Source organism: Piliocolobus tephrosceles, chromosome 6 (assembly GCF_002776525.5).
Source record: "Piliocolobus tephrosceles isolate RC106 chromosome 6, ASM277652v3, whole genome shotgun sequence".
Lineage (NCBI taxonomy): Eukaryota > Metazoa > Chordata > Mammalia > Primates > Cercopithecidae > Piliocolobus > Piliocolobus tephrosceles.
Window position 1 is genome coordinate 12389936 of NC_045439.1, and position 24326 is coordinate 12414261.

General features: G+C 52.7%; 2 protein-coding genes across 2 annotated transcripts in view; one reads left to right on the forward strand and one right to left on the reverse strand.

Moving 5' to 3' along the window:
* DDX24 (DEAD-box helicase 24) overlaps positions 1 to 2909 on the forward strand; it is a 34690-nt gene extending 31781 nt beyond the window's left edge. The window contains exons 8-9 of the mRNA XM_026455348.1: positions 738 to 867; positions 2364 to 2909. Of these exons, the coding sequence (XP_026311133.1) occupies positions 738 to 867; positions 2364 to 2635 (402 nt within the window). The 3' untranslated portion in view covers positions 2636 to 2909. The remainder of the gene's footprint in view (positions 1 to 737; positions 868 to 2363) is intronic.
* Positions 2910 to 4884: 1975 nt separating this feature from the next.
* On the reverse strand, positions 4885 to 23442 carry OTUB2 (OTU deubiquitinase, ubiquitin aldehyde binding 2). The gene is made up of 6 exons (XM_023205538.1): positions 23238 to 23442; positions 16228 to 16323; positions 14624 to 14742; positions 9737 to 9821; positions 9006 to 9200; positions 4885 to 8071 (listed from the first exon to the last, which is right to left on the reverse strand). The coding sequence occupies exons 1-6, from the start codon at positions 23238 to 23240 to the stop codon at positions 7865 to 7867; spliced, it is 705 nt and encodes a 234-aa protein (XP_023061306.1). The 5' UTR covers positions 23241 to 23442; the 3' UTR covers positions 4885 to 7864.
* Positions 23443 to 24326: the final 884 nt, after the last annotated feature.

Here is a 24326-nt window from a genome sequence, read left to right on the forward strand (position 1 = left end):
GCTGCTGCCTTGCGGTTAGATTGCCGCAGACTGCTGTGTTAGCAAGGAGAGAGGCTCCGTGGGCGTGGGACCCTCCCGGCCAGGTGTGGGATATAATCTCCGGTGTGCCGGTGTTACAGCGCAGTATTGGGGTGGGAGTTACCCGATTTTCCAGGTGTTGTGTGTCTCAGTTCCCCTGGCTAGGAAAAGGGACTCCCTTCCCCCTCGCGCTTCCCAGGTGAGGCGATGCCTCGCCCTGCTTCAGCTCTCGCTGGTCGGGCTGCAGCAGCTGACCAGCACCGATTGTCCGGCACTCCCGAGTGAGATGACCCCAGTACCTCAGTTGAAAATGCAGAAATCGCCGGTCTTCTGTGTCCGGCTCAAGAGCTTTTTAAAAACACTAATCCCAGCACTTTGGGAGGCTGAGGTGGAAAGATCGCTTGAGCCTAGGAGTTCAAGACCAGCCTAGACAACACAGTGAGACCCTGTCTTTACAAAAAATAAAAATAAAAATAAAAAAATTAAAAGAAAATAGCTAGGCATGGTGGTGCCTCCCAGCTGCTTGGGAGGCTGAGGTGGGAGGATCGCTTGATCCAAGGAGGTTGAGGGTGCAGTGAGCCATGATCGTGCCACTGCTCTCCAGCCTGGGCAGCAGAGTGATACCTGCCTTAAACACACAAACACAACTCAAGTGAGACTTTGCTTCCCAGAGGCCTGAACTCTATTTCAGATGAGTATTTTCTGTTACTTCCCCCCAGGAGCGAATCCGTTTAGCTCGACAGATTGAGAAATCTGAGTATCGGAACTTCCAGGCTTGCCTGCACAACTCTTGGATTGAGCAGGCAGCAGCTGCCCTGGAGATTGAGCTGGAAGAAGACATGTATAAGGGTAAGCCCTTGGGCGGGATGGGAATTGAGGAAGTTGAAATCTCTCTAACTTTTGCCTTGTTGGAACCATCTCTACTACTGTGGATCTTGTCAAAATCAGCAAGACGTCCTTCCCTCTCTTTGCTAACAGGCCCTAGTCCCAGATGAGCCTACTGCCCTTGGTCAGTCTTTGTTTCCTCTGTCTCTGTCTTGTGCCCTCATGGACAGGCAGTGGAGTACAGTGAGGAAGGGAGCAGGCTCTCTGGCCAGGCTGCCTGTGTTAGAATGCCGGCTCATTGCCTTAACTATGTTACTGAGTCAAGTTATTTAACTTCTGTTGTGTCTCAGCTTTCTCCGCCATAAAATGGAAGTAGTCAACTACCTACTTCATGGGATTGTTGTGAAGACTGATTGAGTTAGAAAATGTTAAGTGCTTGCGGCATTGCCTGGCAAATAGAAAGCATTACACTTTAAGTTATTTGTCATTATGGTTCCTACTACACCTGCCTTCCAAGCTGACAAAGCACTTCTATGCCATTATCTTATTTGATCTTCTCCACTCTCATGACATGAACACAGCAGGAAGTACTCTCGTTTTACATATGGGAACTAGATACTCACAGCAGAGGCACTTTGTGCAGGGCAACAGCTCTGTCACAAGGCATTTCCTGAGCTGCTACTCTGTATGTGACCAGAGGCTGAGGCTTCAGGGATGAGTCTGCTCGGTCCCTGCTCGAGAAAGCTCCTGAGTCTTAAGAAGTGGTAGAACCAAATCTAGAATTCCATGCTCCTTCCACACCACCAAGTATGAGGCTCAGCAGAGATGTTGACACCTCGGTGCCCAAGTCAGCAAATTCAGAGACAGACTTACTGCTGTCTGCTCAGCATGGAAGCCAGGAGCCAAACCAGTGGGCTTGATGACAGTAAGCTGGTCCTCCTGGTGGCTCAGGGTTGGGGCTGGGGCCCGGCTTCCCTTCCTGAAGACAGGCTGAGGTGGAACCCTTTCGCTCTGCCAGCCTCTCCATGTGCAGTCACAGCACTGGTGGCAAGGCACAGGACAGCTGGGCTACAAAGAAGCATTCAGTGTCTCCTGGGTTGGGGGGGGGGGGGGCAGTGGGTGGTTGTAGTTGTGAAGTCACCAAACCCTGGGTGGGTCACAGGAAGAAAAGTGATCTTGAGTCAGGAGACTTGGGTTCTGGGCTCTGTCTCATGGCTGGCTCTGTGATGTGAGCCAGGTGACTTCTCTAAGCCTGAATTGCCTCATCTATAAACATAATTCCAGCCTTGGAGGATTTTTATGAAGTAAAAGGACAGAGCGGTCCTGCGTATCCCCCGCAAATGGTTAGATGTTATCCATTTACAGCCCCTGCCAAGCCACCACTGGCTTCTTCAGAGAACTTTTGAACCCTGCCTCCCTAAAGTAGTTCTAAAACATTTTTCATTGTGTTATCCATCAAGGGAAACAAAATGTTTCTACAAACCACAGTAAATAGGATCTTTTTTGTATGGTGTTTCAAGGAGGAAAAGCTGACCAGCAAGAAGAGCGTCGGAGACAAAAGCAGATTAAGGTTCTGAAGAAGGAGCTGCGCCACCTGCTCTCCCAGCCGCTGTTTACGGAGAGCCAGAAAACCAAGTATCCCACTCAGTCTGGCAAGCCGCCCCTGCTTGTGTCTGCCCCAAGTAAGAGTGAGTCTGCTTTAAGCTGTCTCTCCAAGCAGCAGAAGAAGAAGACAAAGAAGCCAAAGGAGCCGCAGCCGGAACAGCCACAGCCAAGTACAAGTGCAAATTAACTGCCCTGGTCAAGTGTGTTAGTGACTGCACATTGCTCTCTGTTCTCTGGCTATTTGCAAAACCTCTCCCACCCTTGTGTTTCACTCCGCCATCAACCCCAGGTAAAAACATCTCCCTCTCTTCTACTCACACCCATAGCGGGAGAGACCTCATGCAGATTTGCATTGTTTTGGAGTAAGAATTCTATGCAGCAGCTTAATTTTTCTGTATTGCAGTGTTTATAGGCTTCTTGTGTGTTCAGATTGATTTCATAAATTAAAAACAATGGTTGGAGCCATTGTATCATCCTGAATTTTTTTTTTTTTTAGCTAGAAGATGGTTGGGGGCGTGGTGTTGTTTGTTTCATTATTAACTTAGTGATTCTCCTGGGCCAGCACAGTGCTAAGCCCTTGAAAAGACAGGAATAGTGTCAGGCCTCTGGCTGCAGGCCAAGATTGGACAGTGTGGATGGAGCAAGAGGCTGGAATGTTCAAGAGGCACATGTTCTCCTTTACCCAGAGCAGCACCCTAATAGCTCCTTAGCTCTCTCCCACACTCTTGGCTATTGTCTGAACCACTGTGGGAGGTGGGCAGGGATGAGGTTGCTGTCTTCAGGCTTCCCTCACATCACAGAGTCAACAGTAACAGTCACAGGTCTAACGTGTGAAGCCCTCAGGGTCTAGCCCCAGCCTTGTCTCCACTCCCCTCCTCTGTGACAGAGCAGGCTCCTGCCCATGGTTCCATGCACCCCTTCTCTTGTCCTGAGCCTTTGTGCAGAATAGGCTTTTTCATCGGTCTGGATTGCCTTTTGGTCTTCTCCATCCCTGAGCACTGCTATGGGTCCTCTAGTCCTGAGCCTCTAAGCGGGGGCAGTGCTTCTCCTGGGGCTCCCTTAGTGTCCCATGCTTACCCTCTTCATAGCACTTGCCATGCTGTGTTCCCTTAGCTGAGCTGCTTGGGAGAAGAGGAACTCAAGGCTTGGTCAGCCTGGTATAAATGTGTGCCCAGAGAACTAGGGGCTTCCCGGTGCTGCCCCAGCTTTGTCTGCATCAGTGTAGGTGAATATCCACAACTTCCACAACCATGGGAGAAGCACAGATTTCTGCATAACTGTCTGGTTTCCAAACAGGTGGGCACAATACAATACAGCTGTTTAGTTCAAGGGGTGCTGGGGAATTGAAGAGGATACACAAATGGACCAAGATAACCCAAGATCTAAGTAGCTTGCCTCTCTCGCCTCATGGTTGGCACTTTTATCTAATTAGCATTGAGTCTTGAAGGTCCTGAGAAACAATTTTTTTTTTTTTTTTTTGAGACAGGGTCTTGCTCTGTTGCCCAGGTTGGAGTGCAGTGGCATAGTCACAGCTCACTGCAACCTCACACTCCTGGGCCCAGGCAATCCTCCTACCTCAGCCTCCCAAGTAGCTGGGACTACAGACACACACCACCACACCTGGCTGATTTTTTTTTTTGTAGAGATGGGGTCTCACTGTGTTGCTTAGGCTGGTCTCAAAACTCCTGCCCTCAAGTGATCCTCCTGCCTCAGCCTCCCAAAGTGCTGGGATTACAGGTGTGAGCTACTGTGCCCATCTATAAGTCTTAATAGTGTTTTTTGTACTTGAGCATATAGACACCCAGTGATTGAGACTTGCCCAGCGCCACACAGCAGCCAAGTGGCAGAGGTGGGATTAGTATCTTCCTTCTGGGCCCAGGACAAGTTCAGAAAACTACTTCAGTCTCAGAAGTGTTGCCAGGGAATGACCTCCCATCCCCCAGTGTCGCCAGTGACCTGGATAGGAGGGGAAAGTGCCCCTGTCTGTGAGGTCAGCTCCTGACTGACAGCTATCAGAGAATGACAGGGAGACTCCATTTTCCAAATGATGCAGTGGAGGTCAGTGGGGTTAGGAAGCAGGCTCAATATCCCCCATAGGACCTGAGTCGTGGGAGTGAAGCCACTTGTCACAAGCCAAACGTAGATCCCCTGATGACTGTCGGTGTCCTGCCCTAGCCTTCTAACAGCAAATTATTTTCTTTTTTTTGGTGGAGGAGCTAATAAGTAGACAGGCTTTAAAAGACAGGAGCAGCCTTCCAAGCAGTGCTACTCTCGCCTAGTAAGGTGAAGTCAATGGGCAGAGCTTCCTCAGTGTCCTGGATCTGCCATTAAACAAGGAATATCCCGTCCCAGCTAATCTACTCAACACACAAGCACCACGGAAAAGCAGAGTTCTTGGCTGCATGCCAGGAACCCAGTATTAAGCCAGGACAAAAGTAGTTATGGAAACCATTTTAATGCTAGGAGAATGTTTTTACTTACCGCCCAGGGAAGCTGTAGGGCTTGGCCTACATCCCGCAGGGCCTGGGGCCCCTGAAAGTCACTCACTGAGTCACAGCCCCCTCCCCACTCCCGTGTCTGCTCAGGGTGGCAATGCGTTTGGCTCCTAGACTCTATCTAATGGTTCCCTTGACACTCCTGCTTGGGAAGCCACAGAGTCACTGCCAAGGTGACATGCTTCGCCATCTGCAGTGCCCTGCGCTTCCTGTCAGGAAGGACAGGTTGGGGAACATCCCTTTGTAGAGCCCATACGATGAGTGTCAGGTATAACAGCTGTTTTCACACAAGGAATCTCATTCCATTTTAGCCAGTAATCCAGTGATACACAGGTATTGTCGCCGTTTCACAAACTTTGGAATTGAGGTTCAGGGAGGTGAAGTTACTTGGCCAAGATCATACAGCTAGTAAGTGGCAATGCTGAGGTTTGAACCCTGGCATTCTGGCTCCAGAGATCTCATTTGTGCTTAAAATAGAAACCCAGTCAAAAGCAGGGACTGTGCTCTTTCTGTTGCTAATTGTTCCCATTGATTTATAGAAGTTTCCTTTGGAGAGAAAGTATCATAATAAACGTGCAGTTGTGAAAATAAGCTCTCAAAACAACTCTCCTTCCAGCTTTTGGTCTGGAGAGTGATGGCTCTGTGGGGTGAGGGTAGAGAATTATCCAGGAAGTGTGACTGCCAGGGAGACTGGCTGCCGTGGACAAGCAAGGTAACATCGACAGATGACCAGATTTTAATAAGCTGCCAAAGCCTGCCACACCTTTTCATCCACTGTGTTTTCCCTTTGAGACAAAGATCTGAGAGGGAATGTGGGGGAAACAAGGGCAATGGTTCGGATTTGGCTGATGGTTTTTTGCAAAAAGGGGAAAAGCAGAGGGTAAGACCATGAAAGTAACTTGGCCTGCCTCTGCCAGAGCTTGAGTTTCCTGATTCTGAAGTGATAGAATAGATTCTTTCCTGGGAAGAGGGCCCCTGTGAGTTTCTGGGGGGCTCTGTGACCTGGAAGCACAGCACAGGCAAGTCTCCCAGAGGGAATTTCTCCAGCCAGTCTGCCAAACATCTCTGCTTCTGAGGTTACCACAGAAGCCACAGATACAGAGACATAGCAGCCAGTGAGGCTTCTGCTGTGCTTGAGAGCCTAGCTGGAAGGCCCAGAGCCCGCCTGACAGCCCCTCAGAACAGCCAAGGTGTCATCCAGGCCATGTGTGTCCGTTCACACCTTTTAGTTGGGAAACAGGGATCCTCTGGAGACTTGTCTGGCAAAGATGATGCTATTTACAAATCATGTCATGTGTTCCCCCCACGCTTCCAGTGTACTTCTCATAGACCATGGTGGGGTACTGAACACATTCAGAGGTGATGGTCAAATTTACATTCCTGTGAAGAAGTGACATAATGACTTAGAGCCTTTGGATCCAAACTCTAACTGAGGGCAGCATGGAAACCAGGGGCCCTGCTTGGAACTAAAATCCCCTGACATCTAAGAGTGCTATTGGCTTTTCACGAAGGCAGAAGAGTGACACAAATCGGACATTTGTATCAAGAGGACTCTGAGGAGTCTGCTACCCAGCCCTTGTGTAGTCAGGTTGTCAGCAGACTCACGCAGCAGCACCAATAGATTCCAGTAAATCCCTGCAGAATGAAACCTGTGAGAAGGTGGCCTTCAATTAAGGAAGGACCCCAAAGGGCAATTCCACACCCTGCGTTTTCCATTTCCTCCTACAGAGAAAGAGAGTTGCTAGCAGCACCTCCACCCAGCCAGGGTGTGGGGCCCCACTGGTGCCGTCTCGCCGGCCAGCCCACGGATGGAATCTTGAAGGTCCTGAGGCAGCAAGGTGAGGGGCTTATTTAAGGGGCATAGCCAGGTGGCCGAATGAGGACGCTGCTGGCCAGAATTCCCAGGCAGTTTCCACGTGGAAATCTCCCCACTGCCAACTTACATGGCTTGTCTGTTCTTTCCCACCTACCCTCTGACCAGTCCATAAAGAGAGCAGAAGCGGGAAAAGGAGAAAGCCAGGGGCAGCTTGTAAAGCATCTGCTCTGCTCAGCTGGGTCCATGGCTGTGCGTGCCGACACCTCTATCCGTGAAGTACCCAGACTCCACTTCTAGGATTTGCTGGGGATGATGGGACAGCTGCAGCTTCCTGGTCCCAGACAGAAATACACAGATTTTGCTCCAGACCCTAGTCTTGTAAGCCTCTGTCCAGGTGGGGCTGACAGCAGAACCCTGAAGGGCTCGTCCACCAAAAATCAGGCAGTTCTGGCCCTGAGAGAGGTAGAGGGGCCCCAACAATTTAAGCTCCTGCTAAAGGCTAAAGGCCCTTTTCTGGACTTTGGCAAAAAAAGAAAGTCTTTTTTTCTCCTTAAGTTAGGGGTAGGAAAATACATCCATCATGAATGTTTGAAACCACACCGCAGCCCTCACATTCAAATTGACCTCAACAGGCCATCTGCCAGAGCCCAGTCCAACAAATGACTGGACTGGACTCTGTAGGCCTGGTAAGTCACTTGCATTAAGACAGCTAACTTTGAGCTTTTCCTCCCCCGCAGAGAGGCACTGCCCCTGATAAAGAGAAACCAGAGGCCCCATTTTTCTACAATGCAATGTCAACATAGGCAAGACCCTCCTCCAGTTGAAGAAACAATTCCAGAGAGGGCAGGTGACCCACCCAGGCCTCACAGGGAACTGTCAGGGGCCCAGTTAGAAAGCATTTGATCCTCCATTAAAATAAATACTAAAAATACCACCAAGTTACCACAGTCCATAATGGGTAGGCCTCGTTCCCAGGGGCTTTGCCCAAAAGGCTGCACATTTTCTTGCTACAGTCTAAATTGCTTAAAAAATTGAAGAGCCGGAATGTTCCATTCAGAATGCAGTCCCATTAGGTGACAGGTTCCACTGCATGGCCTAAAATTAATCAATGTTTATCGGCTGCATAAAGGATGTTGTAGTGGGATGTTTTATAGAGCAGGTAAACGGAAGGGGTGGCGGCCTCAGGGAACACGTGGTGGTTCAGGGCGGTATCCATCTCGTCCACGTACTCCACCTGCAGGGCGATGCTCAGAGCCTGGGACAATGCCGTGATCTGGATGTGGTCACACTCCGTGGCCATGGGCTCCACTTCCTGCAGGGAGCCAAAACAAAAAGAAGCCAGCTTAGGAGGGAGGCCTGGCAGAGGACAATTTAGTTCAACTCTGGCTCTCAGGGGCATGGTCACAGCCTTTGTGCTGGGACATCATCTTCACAACATCCCATGAGTTGGGTATGGACATTCTAATGTCACACAGGAAACAGCTTCACTGAGAGGCAGCACAGCTAGAAATCGCTACAATGGCAAGAATCGAACCTGGATCTTTTCCATTCTAGACCTTGTTGTTACACCTGAGAGCAGGCTACTACTTTAGACAGATCTGGAAAGGGGGCAGAAATTTTTCAGGTTGGGCATCAGAGAGTCTTAGAGATAAAAGGCACCCTGACATCCAGGGGTGCCTTTCAAGCTTAAGTATTTACAGAGGCCAGGCTGGTGAGTGAGGGTGCCAGTCCGGATGCCGCAGAGACAATGGAAGAGGCAGAGGCGGTGGCAAGCAGGCGTGGGTCCCACATAGAGAGGGCAGCTGCTGCTTAGTGCCTGCCGATACTGTCCTGCACGAGCAGGGGCCTGGGGGCTGGATCTTCTGATTTTCCAACAGAAATCCAAATATTCCTATGAAAAGTGCCTAATTTTCAAATATTGGCAATTCTTTCTGGTAAATACCACGCATCATAAACACGTCAAGCAAATGTAACTCTTGGACTATGACTCTGCGGTTTTGTAAACAGGCCAGTCCAAATCCCTTATATTTCAGATGGGAAATCTCCAGGGAGGGAAGTGCCTTGCTTCAGGCCACACAGCTCAGGCAGCTCAGGTGAGACCTGTCTGCAGCTTGCTGACCTAGCTCTGTTTGAATTGCAAGGGCAGTCGTGACACCCAAGTCCCTTGGCTAGAGATGGGTGCTGAAGTCTGGGAGAGGGCCACAGGAGCAGAACCCGGGGCTGGGGCTGAGACCCCAAGCACCTACGTGAGTGCAGAAGTCTTTGATGTCCATCTCCTCATCAATGAAGTGCCGGAAGAAGTCTGCTCGGTTTCTGATGAAGGCCGATGTGAGCAGGCGCAGGAACTGCACGATGTGGTCTGAGGCACTCTGGTCGTTGAACACCTTCAGCAGGCTGGACACTGAGCCGTCTTTCTCTACCAGTTCCACCACACTGTAAAACTGCACCCGCGCGGCCCTCAGCTAGGGAGGCCAAGCAAGCCCCAGCCCTCCCTCTGCATTCTCCCTCCGCTCCCTCCCTTTGCATGAAGCCCTCACGTGCATTTTCATTTGTAGATTCTCAGGTTGAGGTAGAAAATCAGTCTGAGATTCTGCCTAAGCTAAGTAACCCAGCGTTAGCAAGACTTTGTACACTAGGCCAGAGGCACGTCTAGGGAGCGGCAGTTGGGTCTCCCTGCCATGACTACCTGGGTTTGCATTCTCACATGCACACTCAAGAGTGGCAAGCGTCAGAGTCCTCGATCCCGCCCCTTCACTAACTGGATAGGGAGGCACAAGGTAGAGATGGAATAGGGTGAAGGACGTGCCTCCTCCCAAAGGGAGGGCAGGGTCCTGGGTTCCCTGTGCCCACACACCCCCACAGACCCTCTGTCCTTCCCCAGCCAGGAGGAGCAGAGCTGTGGGCTGTGCGGGGGCTCCAACCAGTGCCCGCTCCTGTCTGCTCTGCCAGTGTGGAAGGAGGGACTAGGTGAACTCACAGCATTGAAGAAGTTTCTGAACTTGTGCTCCTCAAAGCCAGCAGCCAGAAGGTCATTTGGGGTCTGCAGTACGCGTTCTTTGAACCTACGGGGGGTAGACTGAGTGTTTACAGGGAAACACGGCAAGTATGCTGTGATTGTCAACTGTGCATCCCCCTCTCAACCCACTGCGCCCACCAACCTCATCTCTAGTCCCCGGGCCCTGGTGACTGAGCGGCATTGTGTGTGTGTGCATGGTGGAAAGACGATATGACAAGGGCGTGTGTGATTTTGCATCTTTTCCAACTCCCTACTCAGTGACCTCATGAGGGCAGCTTGACTCAATCATGGTAATATTGAATACTGACACCACAGCAATCGACTGACAACACACACCAGGCCTCCCGCACTCCCAAAGCCGGCTGTTAAGCATCTGCCAGCACCAAGTCACCCTTGGGGACCCGCTCCACAGGCCTTGCTCTGTGCATGCTGGGTTGTTCCTCTCTGCACCCACTGCAGGCCCCCTGATGGCACAGCCTCTTTCTGGGACCTGTCCTGGTACCTTCAAGGGGCATGGCAAGAAACCCAGGCCTGGGCCTGGCCCTGGCTCCAGAACACTCCAAGTTTAGTGGCAGCAATGAGGTATGGAGGAAGGGCTGCCTCCCACAAGGACCAAGTGAGTGGCCCGGGTGACTAGCTGGCAGGCGCAGAACACTAAGGCCACACCTAGTTCTCCAGCCCCTTACTTTCCCTAGGAAAGGAGACGAGGCCTGACAGGACCCGGGAGGCAGAAGGTTTCACAAGGGAATACAGAGGCCTGGGCCACCTAAGAAGTTGCTGTGCTCCGGAAAAGCCTAGTGCCTTGTAGGAGGACAGGGGCGGTGAGGAGGGAGAAGGTGGTGGGTGTCGACGGGAAGCCAGTCTCCTAACTCAGAAGTAGGAGTGTTTGCCTAGACCCCGCTTGCCCCTGGCTGGTCCTGGCATATCTGAGAGTCCTGCCTGGGCCAGGACTAGATTGTCCTGATTGCAGAGTGAGGTGCCTGGATTGGAGGGATGGATCCTGTGCTGACTTCTAGCCACAGTTCCCTCCAGCCCTGTCAAGTCTCCCTGTGGCTTTTAGCCATAGGCTCCCCTTTGGCACAAGCGTGGATGGGGATGACGCCTTGACTGCAGGGGTGCTGAGGGCGAACGGAGGGCTGCCCGGGAGGATGAGGCCTCCACTGCGGTGGTACCTGCTACCTAGGTTTCCCCTCCGGGCCACGGCAAGGATCTGATGGTCAGTGCTGACTAATGCCTGCCGCTCAGGAGCCACCCTCATCAGCACCCCCTGTTCTGTCTTCAGCTGTGGCCTAGGTGGCCCACGGCCAGAGTACTAGAAGCAGCTCCAGGAAGCAGCTGCAGTCCTCCAGGGCTGCTCCAAGGGCCCGCGCCCTCTTCGGGCCACTCTGTCCCTGCATGGCCATGAAGTGCACTGCTCTGCTCCCAGCTCTCCTGCCCCTACTCCCACCCCCAAACCTCTGCCTCATTCCACATTCATTCCTTGCCAGTGACTTGTGGGCCCCTCTGTGCCAGGCACTGGGGACACGGAGATAAGCAGCACGTGGTCGCAGGCCCTGTTAGAAGGGGGCAAGCCCCCAGGCCAGGACATGTACCCCTGAGAGGCAAGCCAGGGATGTGGGAAAGGATGGCACTGGGGCTCGGCAGGGGGGCAAGTTCAGACAGCTGGGGCTGCACACGAGCCTGTGTGGGACCTCTGGCAAGTCATTTGACCTCTATGAGGCTCTGTTTGCTCATCTGTAAGATGGGGTAGTAATAGTGGCTGCTCTCAAAGGAAGCGCGTGTTCTCCAAGCCTCTGGCACACAGAAGTACTTTGCATACTTCTAGAGCAAGTGTGCAAGATCCAGGGCTGGAACAAGCATACTGCTGCAACACGCTTGCTCCAGCCCTGCAGCAGCACTGAGCAGAGAACAAGTGTCTACCTGGGTGGCTCTGGGCTCACTGCACACAGGGAGACAGCAGGTTGTGGAGGATGCATGACGCAGACAATAAGAGCTAGCACAGAACACCCCAGTCAGTGTTCCAAGTACTCACGAGTCAATCACTTAACGTCCATGACAGGGCTATGGCCACTGTTCAGCTGGGGAAAGGAGCTACAGGGGAGTGAGTGAAGCAACCTGCCTGGGGCCCGAGGAACCCACAGCCAGGTCAGAGGCAGGGCTACCTAGGCCAAGGCAGCTTCGGGTGGCATGTCATGCCTGCAAGCTCTGGTGTGTGTAGGATAAGTGGGTCCTTGTGCCTAGAACTCAGGGTGGGCAGGCAATGGGGTAGGAGGGGCAGGGGCCTGGTGTGGAGGGCCTTGGTGTCAGGGGTTTCCACTGCTCCTAGAGGTCAGGGGCATATTTCAAGCCTGTGAGTGACATGGTCTCGGTTTTTGTGTAAGAAGATGCAGGCTGAGGAGGGAGGACCGCCTGAGCCCAAGAGTTCGAGGCCAGCCTAGGCAACATAGCAAGACCCATCTCTTAAGAAAAAATAAAGAGAGAAAGAAAATGTTTAAAAAAAGAAAGAGAAAATGCTGGTGGTCTCATGCAGCCTTGTGGTTTGACTTTCCACCTGTGTGCCCCCCCGGCTTGCCTGCTGAACGCCAGCCTCATACCTCCAGTGCCCACCAGACACCCCCACTCTATGACTCCTGGACATTTCAGACAGCATCGCAAAACACAGCTCCTGATCTTCCTCAGCCCTCCCTTGTAGCAAACAGCTTTTTCATCCTGCTAACTCTCCGGCCAAATCCCTGGGAGCCATCCTTGACTCTGCCATGTCTAACATGTGAGTCAGGCACGAATCCTGTCTTTGCCACCTCCACAAGTGTCTAGACCTGCCCACTTCTTGCCATGCCCACTGCATCCACCTGTTCACGCCACGGCCATCTCCTCTCTGGATCTCTTGCCAACCACATCTCCCTGGCTGTGTCTCCGCCCCGTCTATCCTGCACACGGCAGCCAGCAGGGCAAGGCCCCATGCTGCGCAATCCTTCGGTGGCTCCCGTGTCCTTCAGGCTGAAAGCCAAGGTCCTTAGAAAGGCCTGAGGTGCTATGTGCCCTGCCGCCCTTACCTCTCCAACCCTACTTGAAACAGACAACGCCAGACCTTGCACTCCTCAGCCTCCTTCCTGCCTGATTTTTCCCACAATACTTATCACCATCTGACACCTCAAACGTGATACTCATGTACTGTCCATCTTCTCCCATTAGGACGCAAGCCCCACAAGGCAGGGATTTTTGTCTCTCTTGTTCACTGCCGTATCCCCACAGCCTAGAGCAGGGTCTGAGTGTGGCACCCGTGTGTGCTGACGAGCATGGTGACAGGACGGAGGAAAGGTGAACAGAGCACGTGGGCTGGTGCAGAGAGAGATGCAGGCATCAGGCTTGGCCAGCATCACCCACTGAGTCCTCACAGTAGCATCCTGAAGTGTGTTATAATGTCCACCTTCCACAGGCATGAAAACTGAGGACCAGAGAGGTCAGGTCACTTGCCCAAGGTTGCACAGCAAGTAAGCAAGAGAGTGAGGTCTGACCTCAGAGCCCAGGGCTGCTGCGTGGCACAACTCCAGGGCACATGGGTCATGGGGAATTGAAGTTGGGGTCATAATCCCTGCACTGTGCTGCGCTGGTTCCCACAGGGCTCTGAGACAGTTGGGGAGGGGAATGGCTTGAGATAGTTAACTCTTCATCATAAGGGGCTCTGCCCGTCTGTCACTGGGGAAACAGTCTGAACGGTTCAGCCAAGGAACAGATGCCTCAACTTCTACCCTCTTTGAGATCATCTATATTTTGAACAGGAGATGATGGCCTTAACCTAGTAGTTCTCAACCAGATAGGGTCGACTTTTTTTCCGCCAAAAGGAGATTCTTGGCAGTGTCTGGAGGCAGTTTTGATTGTCATGACTTGGGGAAGGGGTTACTACTAGTATCTCGTGGGTGGGGGCCAGGGATGCTGCTAATAAGCCTACAATGCATAGGACAGCCCCCACCATGAGCATGATCTGGCCCAAAACATCAGTCATGCCGCTGGTGAGAAACCTGCCTTAGCCAAAGACCCACTGCCCCCCGTACTGTTTCCAGAGGGCATTTGGGTGCGGGTCTCAGATGAGGAGGGCCCATGGTCCTCACCAAAGCCTCTAAGGGCTCTGAGACCCCCAAAGGTTAAGAGCCAGGTGGGTCTCTTAGTTCCTTGCTCCTCAAAGCGTGGTCTGAGGCCCAGTGGCATCAGCATCTCCTGGGAGGCAGTGACAAAAGCAGTCCCAGCTCTGCCCTGCTCCCACTGAACAGGAATTTGGGTCCTAGCCAGGTCTCAGGGGTTTGTTTGTCTTTGCTTTTTTTTCTTGCTATGGACTAGAGAATCAGGGGCTTGTCCAAATGTTCAGGTATGAGAAGCCCTGAACTAGCCGAGATGATAGGGGCAGCTCTGGACACAGACCTTCTCCAGCATGACCTCAGGGCCAGGCCCAGACAGCTGAATGCCTGGGTCACACACACTCCAAACCAAGGTCAACAGGAATTATGCCGAACACCGCGGCAAAGCTGCTTTTTGTTTGTGTTTTCTTTTTTCAGATTGGGTCACGAAGTACCTGCTCCACATGACTTACCTGGGCTGACCCAGGCCTGTGGTGGAAGCAGAGGCTGGAAAGCTTCTGGGAAGCCACAGATTCCATCCTCCACCCCTTGGCTGCCCCCAACTCCACCACAGCAGGCAGCTGGGCTCCCCCAATGTCAAACCCCTCTGCCAGGCAGCCCTTCAGCTCACTCTCTGGGTTAACCAGCCCGAGTGTAACAAAAACCTCCGAGAGACTTGGGGCTGACCTAGCACAGAGAATATAGCCTTGAGAGCCCAGGGGTCCCCGGCACTCACTTGAAGATCTCCCTGCTCTTCCCCAGCAGGGACTCCAGGTAGGAATAGCCCAAGGCCCTGTAGAAGCAGTTCCCATCCCCTTTGGTCTTGCGGATGGCGGTGAACCTTTTGCTGAGTTCCTGAGGGGGACAGAAAGAAATGTGGGCACTTGCACCAATAACAGCTCTGTGTGGTTTGGGTGCTGGGACTAGCCAGGTGCCCCCCATTTCTCCCAGGAAACGCCTGCTCCCTCCCTTCAGGCTGCTATCCCCTCAGCCTCCCATGCTCGTTCATCCCCCTGATATAAAAATACACTGCATTGTCCTGCGTGTCCGTCCCTGCCCCAGGCAGCCTACAGTCCGGGAGGGAAGATGGATAGTTAGACAGTGGCACTGTGAGGACAGAAGGAGTGCCTGGCTGGATGCCACAGGGCAGTGGCATTGCACTGGCTTTTGGAAGTTGGGGAAGCCTTCCTGGGGGAGCAGCACAGAGAATCGGGAGCTGGCAGAAGTAGGGGGTGGGGGGTTGCATGTGTGAGCGGCGGGGAGGGGTAGGCTCCAGCTCCACTCCTAGCAATAAGTAGGTGTCCCTCTGAACTGGCCTGGAATCCCCTTTCCTGCCTCACGAGACTATAAGCAGCGTTTCGACAGCAGAGGATGGTTTTCAAGGGGCCTGGGAGTTCCTGTGCCCCTCATAGCCATGAGAAGGCTCAGAGCTGACTTGGGCCCACCTGACGCCAGCTGGCAGTGGGGAGGCAGGGACTCTCTGGAGCCCCAGGCTCTTCTCCTAGGAGGGCTCCGGGGGACACAAAAGTCAGCAGGCTGCAGAGCCCAGCTCCTGTCCTGGAAGTGCCCCTGCAGCGGCGTTCGGATCACATGATGCCCACACCACTACCCCTGGCTGCTGATGGACATCTGACCCAAGCTGGACCCATCAGAGTCTCTGACGATAAGTCACGGGGTCCAGCAATGGTGCTGCGTGTCTGAGAGGAACTCAAAGGGAAGGGCCTGTGGGGCCAGTACCAGAACAAGCCTGTCCTGCAGCGAGAGGAAGTCCTGCAGAGTACAGAGAGCAGCTGGGGCCTGCTGCCAGAGGGACAGAGTGGGTACCCAGCTCCTCCGGCCACCCACGGGTGACTGCTCCGTGAGCGATCCCTGCAGCCTTCCCACAAATCCCTTTAGCCTCACTGGAGTACACTTTCCCTCCAGAGGTCTCCCGGCACAGCAGTTACGAATGTGGCTTGAGACTCGGCTGCCTGGGTTTAAATCCTAGCTTGGCCACTCATGAGCTAAATGGCCACAATTGAATTTCTGTGCCTCAGTTTCCTCATCTGTAAAATGGGCGTAATAAAAGTACTTACCTCACAGAATTGTAATGAAGTCTCAGTGAGTAAATAAAACATTAGGATAGTGCTAAACTTTTAAACAAAAAATCCTTTTTTTTTTTTTTTTGGAATGAAAGGATGTATTGCTAAGGCAAATGTCCAACATCGAAATATCCTAGGAATCCTTTCATTTGCCCAGAAACCTGGCCCAAACTATTGGCCTTCAAAGAGGCATCACCTTTACACTCCCAACTCGAGCCTGTTTATTTTAGGATGCTTTTCTCCCTGCCCTCTGCCTCACCTCGATTTTCCTCCGGTAAATCCTGTTTTCAGGATGGTCCCGAAGAATGGATAGAATGTCACATTTTTCTGATATTAGGTTGAAAGATGTTTCACTCTGGAAGATAGGGAAGGAAGAAATGCTGTGACAATTTCAAAAGCAACGGATGGGACTCTGCGAGCTGGTGGCCTCTGAACTGCCCGTTACAGACAACAATGAATGGGACCTTCCTACCTTCTCATGCTGGGAGTATGTTACCAGCATCCTAGACGCCTGTTGGGATCGCCACATTTCCAGGACAGGGATGGTCAGGGTCAGGGCCATCGTGAAGAGACAGCCCTGGTTATAAGGAAACTCATCTTGTTATTGAAGCCTGATTCATTTCACGGAATGTGTACCTCGAACCTAATGAGCCTTCATGCTCGAGGATAAGGCCCTTTGTCTCCTTCCGTCCCTCCTCTCTCATTCATGCATGCATTCATTCATTCTTTTATTCATCCAACAATTCCTGAACATCCACATGCCCAGCACTGAACCGTGACCAGACCACTGCACTCCAGCCTGGGCGACAGACTTCATCTCAAAAAAAAAAAGAAGAAAATACTACATAGCAGTTCGGAGCCGTCTCAGCTCCTAAGAGCTGAGCTCACCGTACCTGCAGGACATGCTGTAGAAACCAGCCTCAGGAAGGTATTTTTTCAGGTTTTGGTCCCCTTCATCCCTGATCCCTATTTCCATTCCTCCATCCCCCCATGCCTCTATAGGTAGGTTCTATGGGATGTCTTTCTAGATATATTTGTTTTTTATTATGATTATGGTAAAACATACATAGCCTAAACTTTATTATTTTTATCCATTTTTAAGTACACAGTTCACTGGCATTAAGTACATTCACACAAGAGTGCAACCATCGCCACCATCCATCCCCAGAACTTTTAATCTTCCCAAACTGAAACTCCCATACCCATTTTTTTTCTTCCATGTACTTATGATGAATCTCTACTCATTAAACACTAACTCCTCATCCCCTTGCCCCCAGTCTCTGGCGACCACCTTTCTACTTTTCTGTCTCTAATGAATTTGACTACTCTAGGTACCTCGTATAAATGAAATGCATCTGCCTTTTAAAAACTACAGACTTGTAAGTATGCATGCATTTTAAGTTTGCATAATATTAGTCTATAGATACTCTGGAGATTTTTTTCCCTTTAGTTCACACTATTTAAGAGCTACCCCTGCTTACAAATGTCTCACGGGTGGGCTACCTCCATCTGCAGGTGCAGGTGATGGAACCTTGGGCTAGCTCCAGGGCCCCAGGGGTCCCAGATGTGCTTATTGGGGGACCTGGGGACAAGTGGATTCTCACTTTGGCCCTTTGAGTCCCCACCTGGCACCTCCAGAATGACCCAACTCCGCCCAAGTTGGTCCCCTGCCACTCCCCACTGGCAGGGCCCTGGCCACACCCCTGGCAAGACCAGAGACTCAAGCTCCTGAGAGAACCCCAGGCACACCCTCGATTTACTAGCCCATAAATCAGGCATGAGGCTTGACCTGGCTGGCTCTCATTTGTAATTGCTTTTTAAACCATGGCTGAAAATTTCCAGGATGTTATGGAGAAAGGACAGGCCACATCTTGGCAATGTCCTGTCAGACCTAATTAGGCCACCTAAAAGGACTTTAGCCCTTTAATTGCTGGTTTGCGAGTAGATGCTAATTAATTAAGTCAGATAGCACCGCGGCTTGGAAACAGATTTAGCAGCTTGCGTGGAGGAATACATTTCAAAGTGAGAAAAGGATGTTCTTTAATCACTGCTTTTCCCCAGTAACCCTGGGAACTAGCAGAAAGCGCTAGGACGTGGGCTTGGTGTTCAGGCTGGCTTTGAGTCTTTGGTGGGAGATGGTACTACATCTGTCTGCTGGTCCTTCCTCCTACATCCCTGGAACACCGGCTGAGATGAAAGAGCCAGGGTATAAACTCCCACCATGACGCTGGAGAGCTTGCCCTTGATACCCCATCCCTAATCCATGGACCAAGCCCTACCTCCAAATTTAGGGAAAGTACAAGTCCCCACTTTCCTCTGGTTTTCCCTCCCAAGCCTCTGTATATACCTGAAACCTGCCCACATAACCCAAAGACTCCTCAAGCAGCCCACGGCCATGGGCCCAGCACTGTGGACTGCTCCAGGGGCTGGAGGAAATGTCCCTTCAGAGGTGTACTCAGGGGTATGATATATGACATATGTATGCATGCAGTGCTCAACGTTGTTGTTTTTTGTTTTTGAGATGGGATCTCACTGTGTTGCCCAGGCTGGTCTCAAACTCCTGGGCTCAAGCAATCCTCCCACCTTGGCCTCCCAAAATGCTGGGATTACAGGCATGAGCGCCTGGCCTCAGAGGTTTTATATTGATGAGGTGAGCGATGACAAATGTTTGGAAGCCATGGATTTGGGGGCAGCCAAGTGCCCTGAGTTTCCTGTGGCTGCTGTAACAAACGAGCACAAATGTAGTGTCTCAAAACAACACAAATTTATGATCTGACAGTGCTGGAGGTCACAAATCCGAAAGGAGTGTTGCTGGCCTAAAGCAAGATAGCGACAGAGCTGCGTTCCTTCTATGGGCTGTAGGGGAGAGTCTGTTTTCTTCTTCAGTTTCTAGGGGCTCCCAGGTTTCCTGGCTTACGCACCCGCCCCCTCCCCCCACATTACTCTGCCTTGCTTTCATAAGGACACTAGTGATTACATCATTGCACCTACCTGGATAACTCAGGATCCTTAACTGAACCCCATCTGCCAAGCCCCTCTCGCCACGGTAACATAGTCACAGGTTGTGGGGATTAGGACGTGGACATCATTGGGGCCATTGCTCAGCCTTCTACATGTCCCTTCTCTGCTGCTCCACTAACAAAACTGACAAGACTCTGCAATGAGGCTTCACCCCCTGGGTCAGTTCTTGGTTGGCTTTGCAGAGGCCCTGGCCTTCCCTCTTAGAATATGCCTGAACTCATACAGCATCCTCCCAACAGACCCTCACAGCTTCCTCTCTGGTCCTGACCTCTCCCTAGAGCTCTGACTCCACAGCCACTCGCCACTCAGAAGTCTGAGAACATTACTGAATTAGCATGTCACTGACTGCTCTCCTGCCCACCTCGCCCCCCACCCCCCACAGGCTTCTCCAGCTCCCCAGAATGCCCCTCTATCCAGGCAGAGCTCACGCTGAGACCCAGAAGTGCTTCTCCACTCCTCTCTCCTCGACCTCCCCACTGGTCCAAGCTGCCATCACCTCCCCCCAGGGAGGCTGCACCAACATCTGCCCAAGGACCTCCTGGCTTCCACTCCTGCCCCCATCCCAGCCCATTCTCCACAAGCAACCGATACAAGCTGCTTAGCCAGCAAGGGCATGCCCTTCCTCCACGCCCTCCAATGGACTCCCTCACTTAGGCCAAGACTCAATCTTTTGACAACGACCTCCCAGATCTGACCCCATGTGGCCCTCTCTGTGTTCCTTCACAAGACACACTCATTCTTACCTCAGGGCCTTTGCACGGCTGCTCCTTCAACCTGGATTCTTCCTCTGCCTTTCCCAAGATGCAGGCGGAGTCACCTCCTCAGAAAGGCCTTCCCATGCCCCTCCCCATCCCTCTCACCTTTATTTCTTCAGGGCATGATCTAACAGGCTCGCCTGTTTACCCGCGTGCTGCATGGCTGCCTCCACTGGAATGCCAATTCCATGAGCGCAGGGACTTTGTCTGCCTGTCAATGCTGGCTTCTCAGTGCCTGGCACACAGTCGTGTTCCAGAAACGTATACTGAGTGTTATGGGTTGAACTGTGTCCCCTCACCAAAATTCATATGTTGAATTCCTAATCCTTGGTACCTTCGAATGGGATCTTATTTGGAAATAGGGTCATTGCAGATGTCATTAGCTGAGATGAGGTCATGCTGGAGTAGGGTGGGCCTCTAATCCAATACCACTGGTATCCTTATAAAAAGAGGCAATTAGAACACAGACCCGCATACAGGAAGCACACCACATGAAGATCAGAGTTCTGCAACCACAAGCCAAGGAGCTACCAGAAGCTTGGAGGGAGGCCTGGAACAGAGCCTTCCCTAGTGCCTTCAGAGGGAGCATGGCCCTGCGGACACCTTGATCTTCAGCTTCCAGCCTCCAGCACTGTAAGAATCCATTTCTGTTGCTCTACACCACAGTTTGTGGTACTTTGTAATGGCAGCCTGGGAAGCTCACACACTGCATGAATGAATAGACAGATGCATGCATGGGACTAGCCAGGCTCTGACTCCAGCCTGGCTACCTCCAACCCTGTGTCCACTTCATCGTCAGAGAGATCGTCCAAGTCAACCATCTCTTACTTGTCAAAAATATGTTATGGGTTTCCTCCTTATTGGTGGAATAAAACCCAAACCCCACAGCACAGCAAGTGAGGCCCTGCACAGAACATCCTGACCCCACCGAATTTTCCAGACTCAATTTCCCTGCCTCCCTCAATCTCCTTGCATCTTCAGAGGCTGTTTACCCTTCCCCATTCTTGACCATGCTTCAAAGCCTGATAGCCCACTGTCCCCCCACACCCGCCAAAAGGAACGTACCCTTCCCAAATCTTTCTTGAACACTCATATACATCCTTCAATTCAGCTCAAAAGACCTCCCCCAGCTCAAAAGACCTCCTCTGCAGAACCTTCCAACACCCCCACTCCCTCAGAGCATATTGACCTCTCACTGTGTTCCCAAAGTCCTTAGGCCTCTTAGGCCATGACCTGTAGCTCAGACACTGCTTGTGTCCAGCTGTCTTGGCCAGCAGGCAGTGAGGTCCTAGAGCGGGCGGGCACCTTGTCTTTCTCATTAGTGTCACAGTGCCCAGCACAGGCCTGACAAAGGCGCCCAGTGGGGACCTATTTGACAAATAACAGAACAAAGCACAATAGGACCCTGTGGTTTTCCTGCTTATATCTGATTCATTCATTCGCCAAACATGAAATGCACCTTGACTGCACGAGACCCCTCACTATTTGCAGTCCCTGCCAGAGGCCTGGTCCTTGTCTCACCCCTACCTTCCCAAGGGGCTTTGTGTCTTCCACGGGGGGCCCTTCCTCAAGCTTAGCCCAGTGATGTAGAAACAGGAAAGCAAAGAAGATGCTGTATTTTCCAAGGATATTCCTTCTGTCACACACACACACTCACCACCATCCACACAATGCAGATTCAACATAAAAACCCACCATGCAGTATAGGGCCCAGTATGGTCCCCACACGCAGTAGGTGCTCAATAAATGCCACGTGAAGGGAAGGGAACAGACAGACCCTGCACTGCCTCCACCCCTGTGATTCCCAGACAGACATCCTATTTTAGTGGGTTAACCACTTCATCCATCGCCAAGGCACTCAAGCCCCCAGTGAGGGGTGAGGGCTTTGGACCCCACCTGCCCTCTAACTTCCAGTCTCCTGAGTTAGGGCAGATAGGGGGCAGAGTGAGCGGCCTCACTGCATGGCACAAAGAGCAGCTACCGCCTCTGCTGTGCTCTCAGCTGCCGAGTGGTGGCCAGAGGGCATGCCAGCCTCCAGCTCCCGGGTGGCTAAGCCCATCATTACCTTACCCCAGCTCCATCACTCCCTGGTGGGTGATGCAGAAACACCTGGGCTGCCTTCCAGGAGCAGCTCAACCAGGTAAACCCTTGGGCACCAAGTGGAAGCAGGAAGCTGGTGCTTCCAGATGCCCCAGAGGCCCCCAGCTACGCCCCAAGCTGGCTTGGCAAGGACAGTCCCAGCTCACGTGCCCTGGCTGCCTATGCCACACCCAGATCATGCCAGGCCATGACCAGGCTTTGACCCATGCCCCAGCCTGGCAGCATCCTGCTGCAGTGACCCATTTTCCTGCCCAGTCATAGGAGAGAGGAGGCTAAGCTTGAAGAACCAGGCATCTGTGCACACCCATTTCCAGGACTCTGCTGTCACAGGAAAAGCTCCAGCTAATCATCTCACATGGTTCTCACAGCAGCCCATTACACAGATGTGCAAAACGGTGCTGAGGGGGAGAGTGGACCAACCAAAGCCTCTTTGCTTTCCAAGAGGTGGAAGTGAGACTTGAACCTGGGGCTGTGTGGCCCCAACTCAAGCCACTCAGCCCTCACTCCACAGGCTCCCCCCGCTCATGGCTGAAGGGTCTCAGGCAGCCATCCCACGCAGTCCCCTGCAGGATGCCTGGCCCCACCGCAACCTGGAAGGTGAGCTGATGTAACACAAGGAGCACTGAACTGAGAGTCCAGAGGCCTGGGTTCAAGTACCAGGACCACCACTATCAGTACCAGCCCTTCCCTGTCTGGCCTCAGTTTCCCCACCTGCCCAAGCCCAGGGTTAGCCTGGCTCAGAGGGTCTCTGGGCCCCGTTCTGCGCAGACAGGACTCTCCATCAGGGATTCCTGAGTATTTTCTTTTCCCCGACCCCTAACTCATGTGCCTCACAACTTGAGGCAGCCTCTCCACGTGGGTCCTGACTCCAAAAATGAAGACGGACTAGTCGCCCGCGGGGACAGACGACCTGGTCCCCCGTGCAACTCCTAGATCCCCTCGTGGGGTTGGGGCAGGGGCCAGGAGTGGGGTGGTCTTTGACGGCTGAACCCTCGGGTGGGTGGGGCCGTGGACTGCTGACTGGGGGCCTACTTAACAAAGAGGAGGCGACCCGTAGCGCTGCAGCCTCCCTGTCCCCTGCTTCCGTCGAGGGCGCCCACCCAGCGCCGTCGAGGCGGCGCCCGGGGCCAACACGGGCGGACATGCTGGGGGCGGGGACTCGGGGCCGAGCTGGACCTACTCAGCTGCACGTCCACGGGGGACAGCGGGGCGCGACCTGGCCCCCAGTATCCGTCCGGACTCCGTATTTCAGGGGTTCGGAACGCGGCGGGGGCGGTCTCGGGGCTGAACCTCGCGTCCGACCCCCGTCCTTCGGGTGCACCCGCTCCGACAGCGACCCCGCCCACCGCGCCCCCTGCCCGCTCCCCCTTCGCGATCCCCCACGATCACTGACCATAGTGACCGGAGCCTCCAGGCCAGGTCCCGCCCCAGCGAGGAGCGATCCGGTGCGGGAGTGCCGCGGGAGGCGCGGGCGGGCTCCGCCGCTGGTTCGGTGGCGGGGACCTCGAGGGCGTGGGGGCGGCGGAGAATACACCCGACCGCTCCGCAAACCAAAGGTTAGACCTCCACTGTGTCCCAGGAAGACACACGCCCCGCGATTGACGACTCAGGCGGGCAATCAGGAGCCGGGATGCAGGACGTCATAGAAAGTGGGTGGGACTTCACGCGCCTTCAGCCTATGCTTTAGGGGCCATTTGACAGGATGCCTCCCCCTTTTAAAGACACAGAAAGCTTTTAACTAGCAGAGGAGTTAGCTCAACCCAGAAAGACAGGTCCTCGTTTGCAAAGGCTGAAGGGCTTTTGCGCAAACCTAAAATTGGAGTGTTCTGAAGGATTAGCTGGCCCTCATTAATTCATAAACAAGGTCACATAAGTATAGTTTGCACAAGATCAGAGGATAGGCGCTTAGGGAACACGTGTCCAATAACATTAACTATGGCTTCTATATAATATTTTACCCTCTTCTAACTCATGAATCAGTAGGTTGCCACGCACCCAGTTAATGTTTGTTGAATGAATGAACGTCCGGGATCGTTGACTCTGTGGCTCTGGAATTGTATGGATATCCGTGAACCATGTCTAGATGACTCATCTTGCCTACAAGCTCATTATTAATGGACATCAAAATAGGAATATTTATCATTCAAAGATTCATTCACAAGCACTTGAGTCCTGGAGGAGCTGCTTTGGGTGTGGTAGGGAGAGTTTGTAGGGGAGGGGGGGCTCAGTGCATTGCATGCATCCACTTCACAATATTAATATTTCCAGGAGCGTGTATTGAGCAATTCCCCTTCCTGCTACTGCCCCGCCCCTCCCCCCCCCCCCCCCCCCCCCACCCCGCCACCACTCTTACTTCGTAAGTCCCAGGCACGGGGCTAGGCTCTGGGCATACAGACATCTGAGTCTTCCAAGCATGTATCATGTCCTGGGTAGGGAGTGTGGGGCCAATGGAGGCTCAAGGAGCAGTAACAATAGCATCTAA

Coding starts and splice junctions, on each gene's coding strand:
- OTUB2 (XM_023205538.1), bottom strand. Junction 9,201..9,736: donor TCAGAAACTTCTTCAATGCT/GTGAGTTCACCT, acceptor GCGCGGGTGCAG/TTTTACAGTGTGGTGGAACT. Junction 8,072..9,005: donor TCAAAGACTTCTGCACTCAC/GTAGGTGCTTGG, acceptor GGCTCCCTGCAG/GAAGTGGAGCCCATGGCCAC.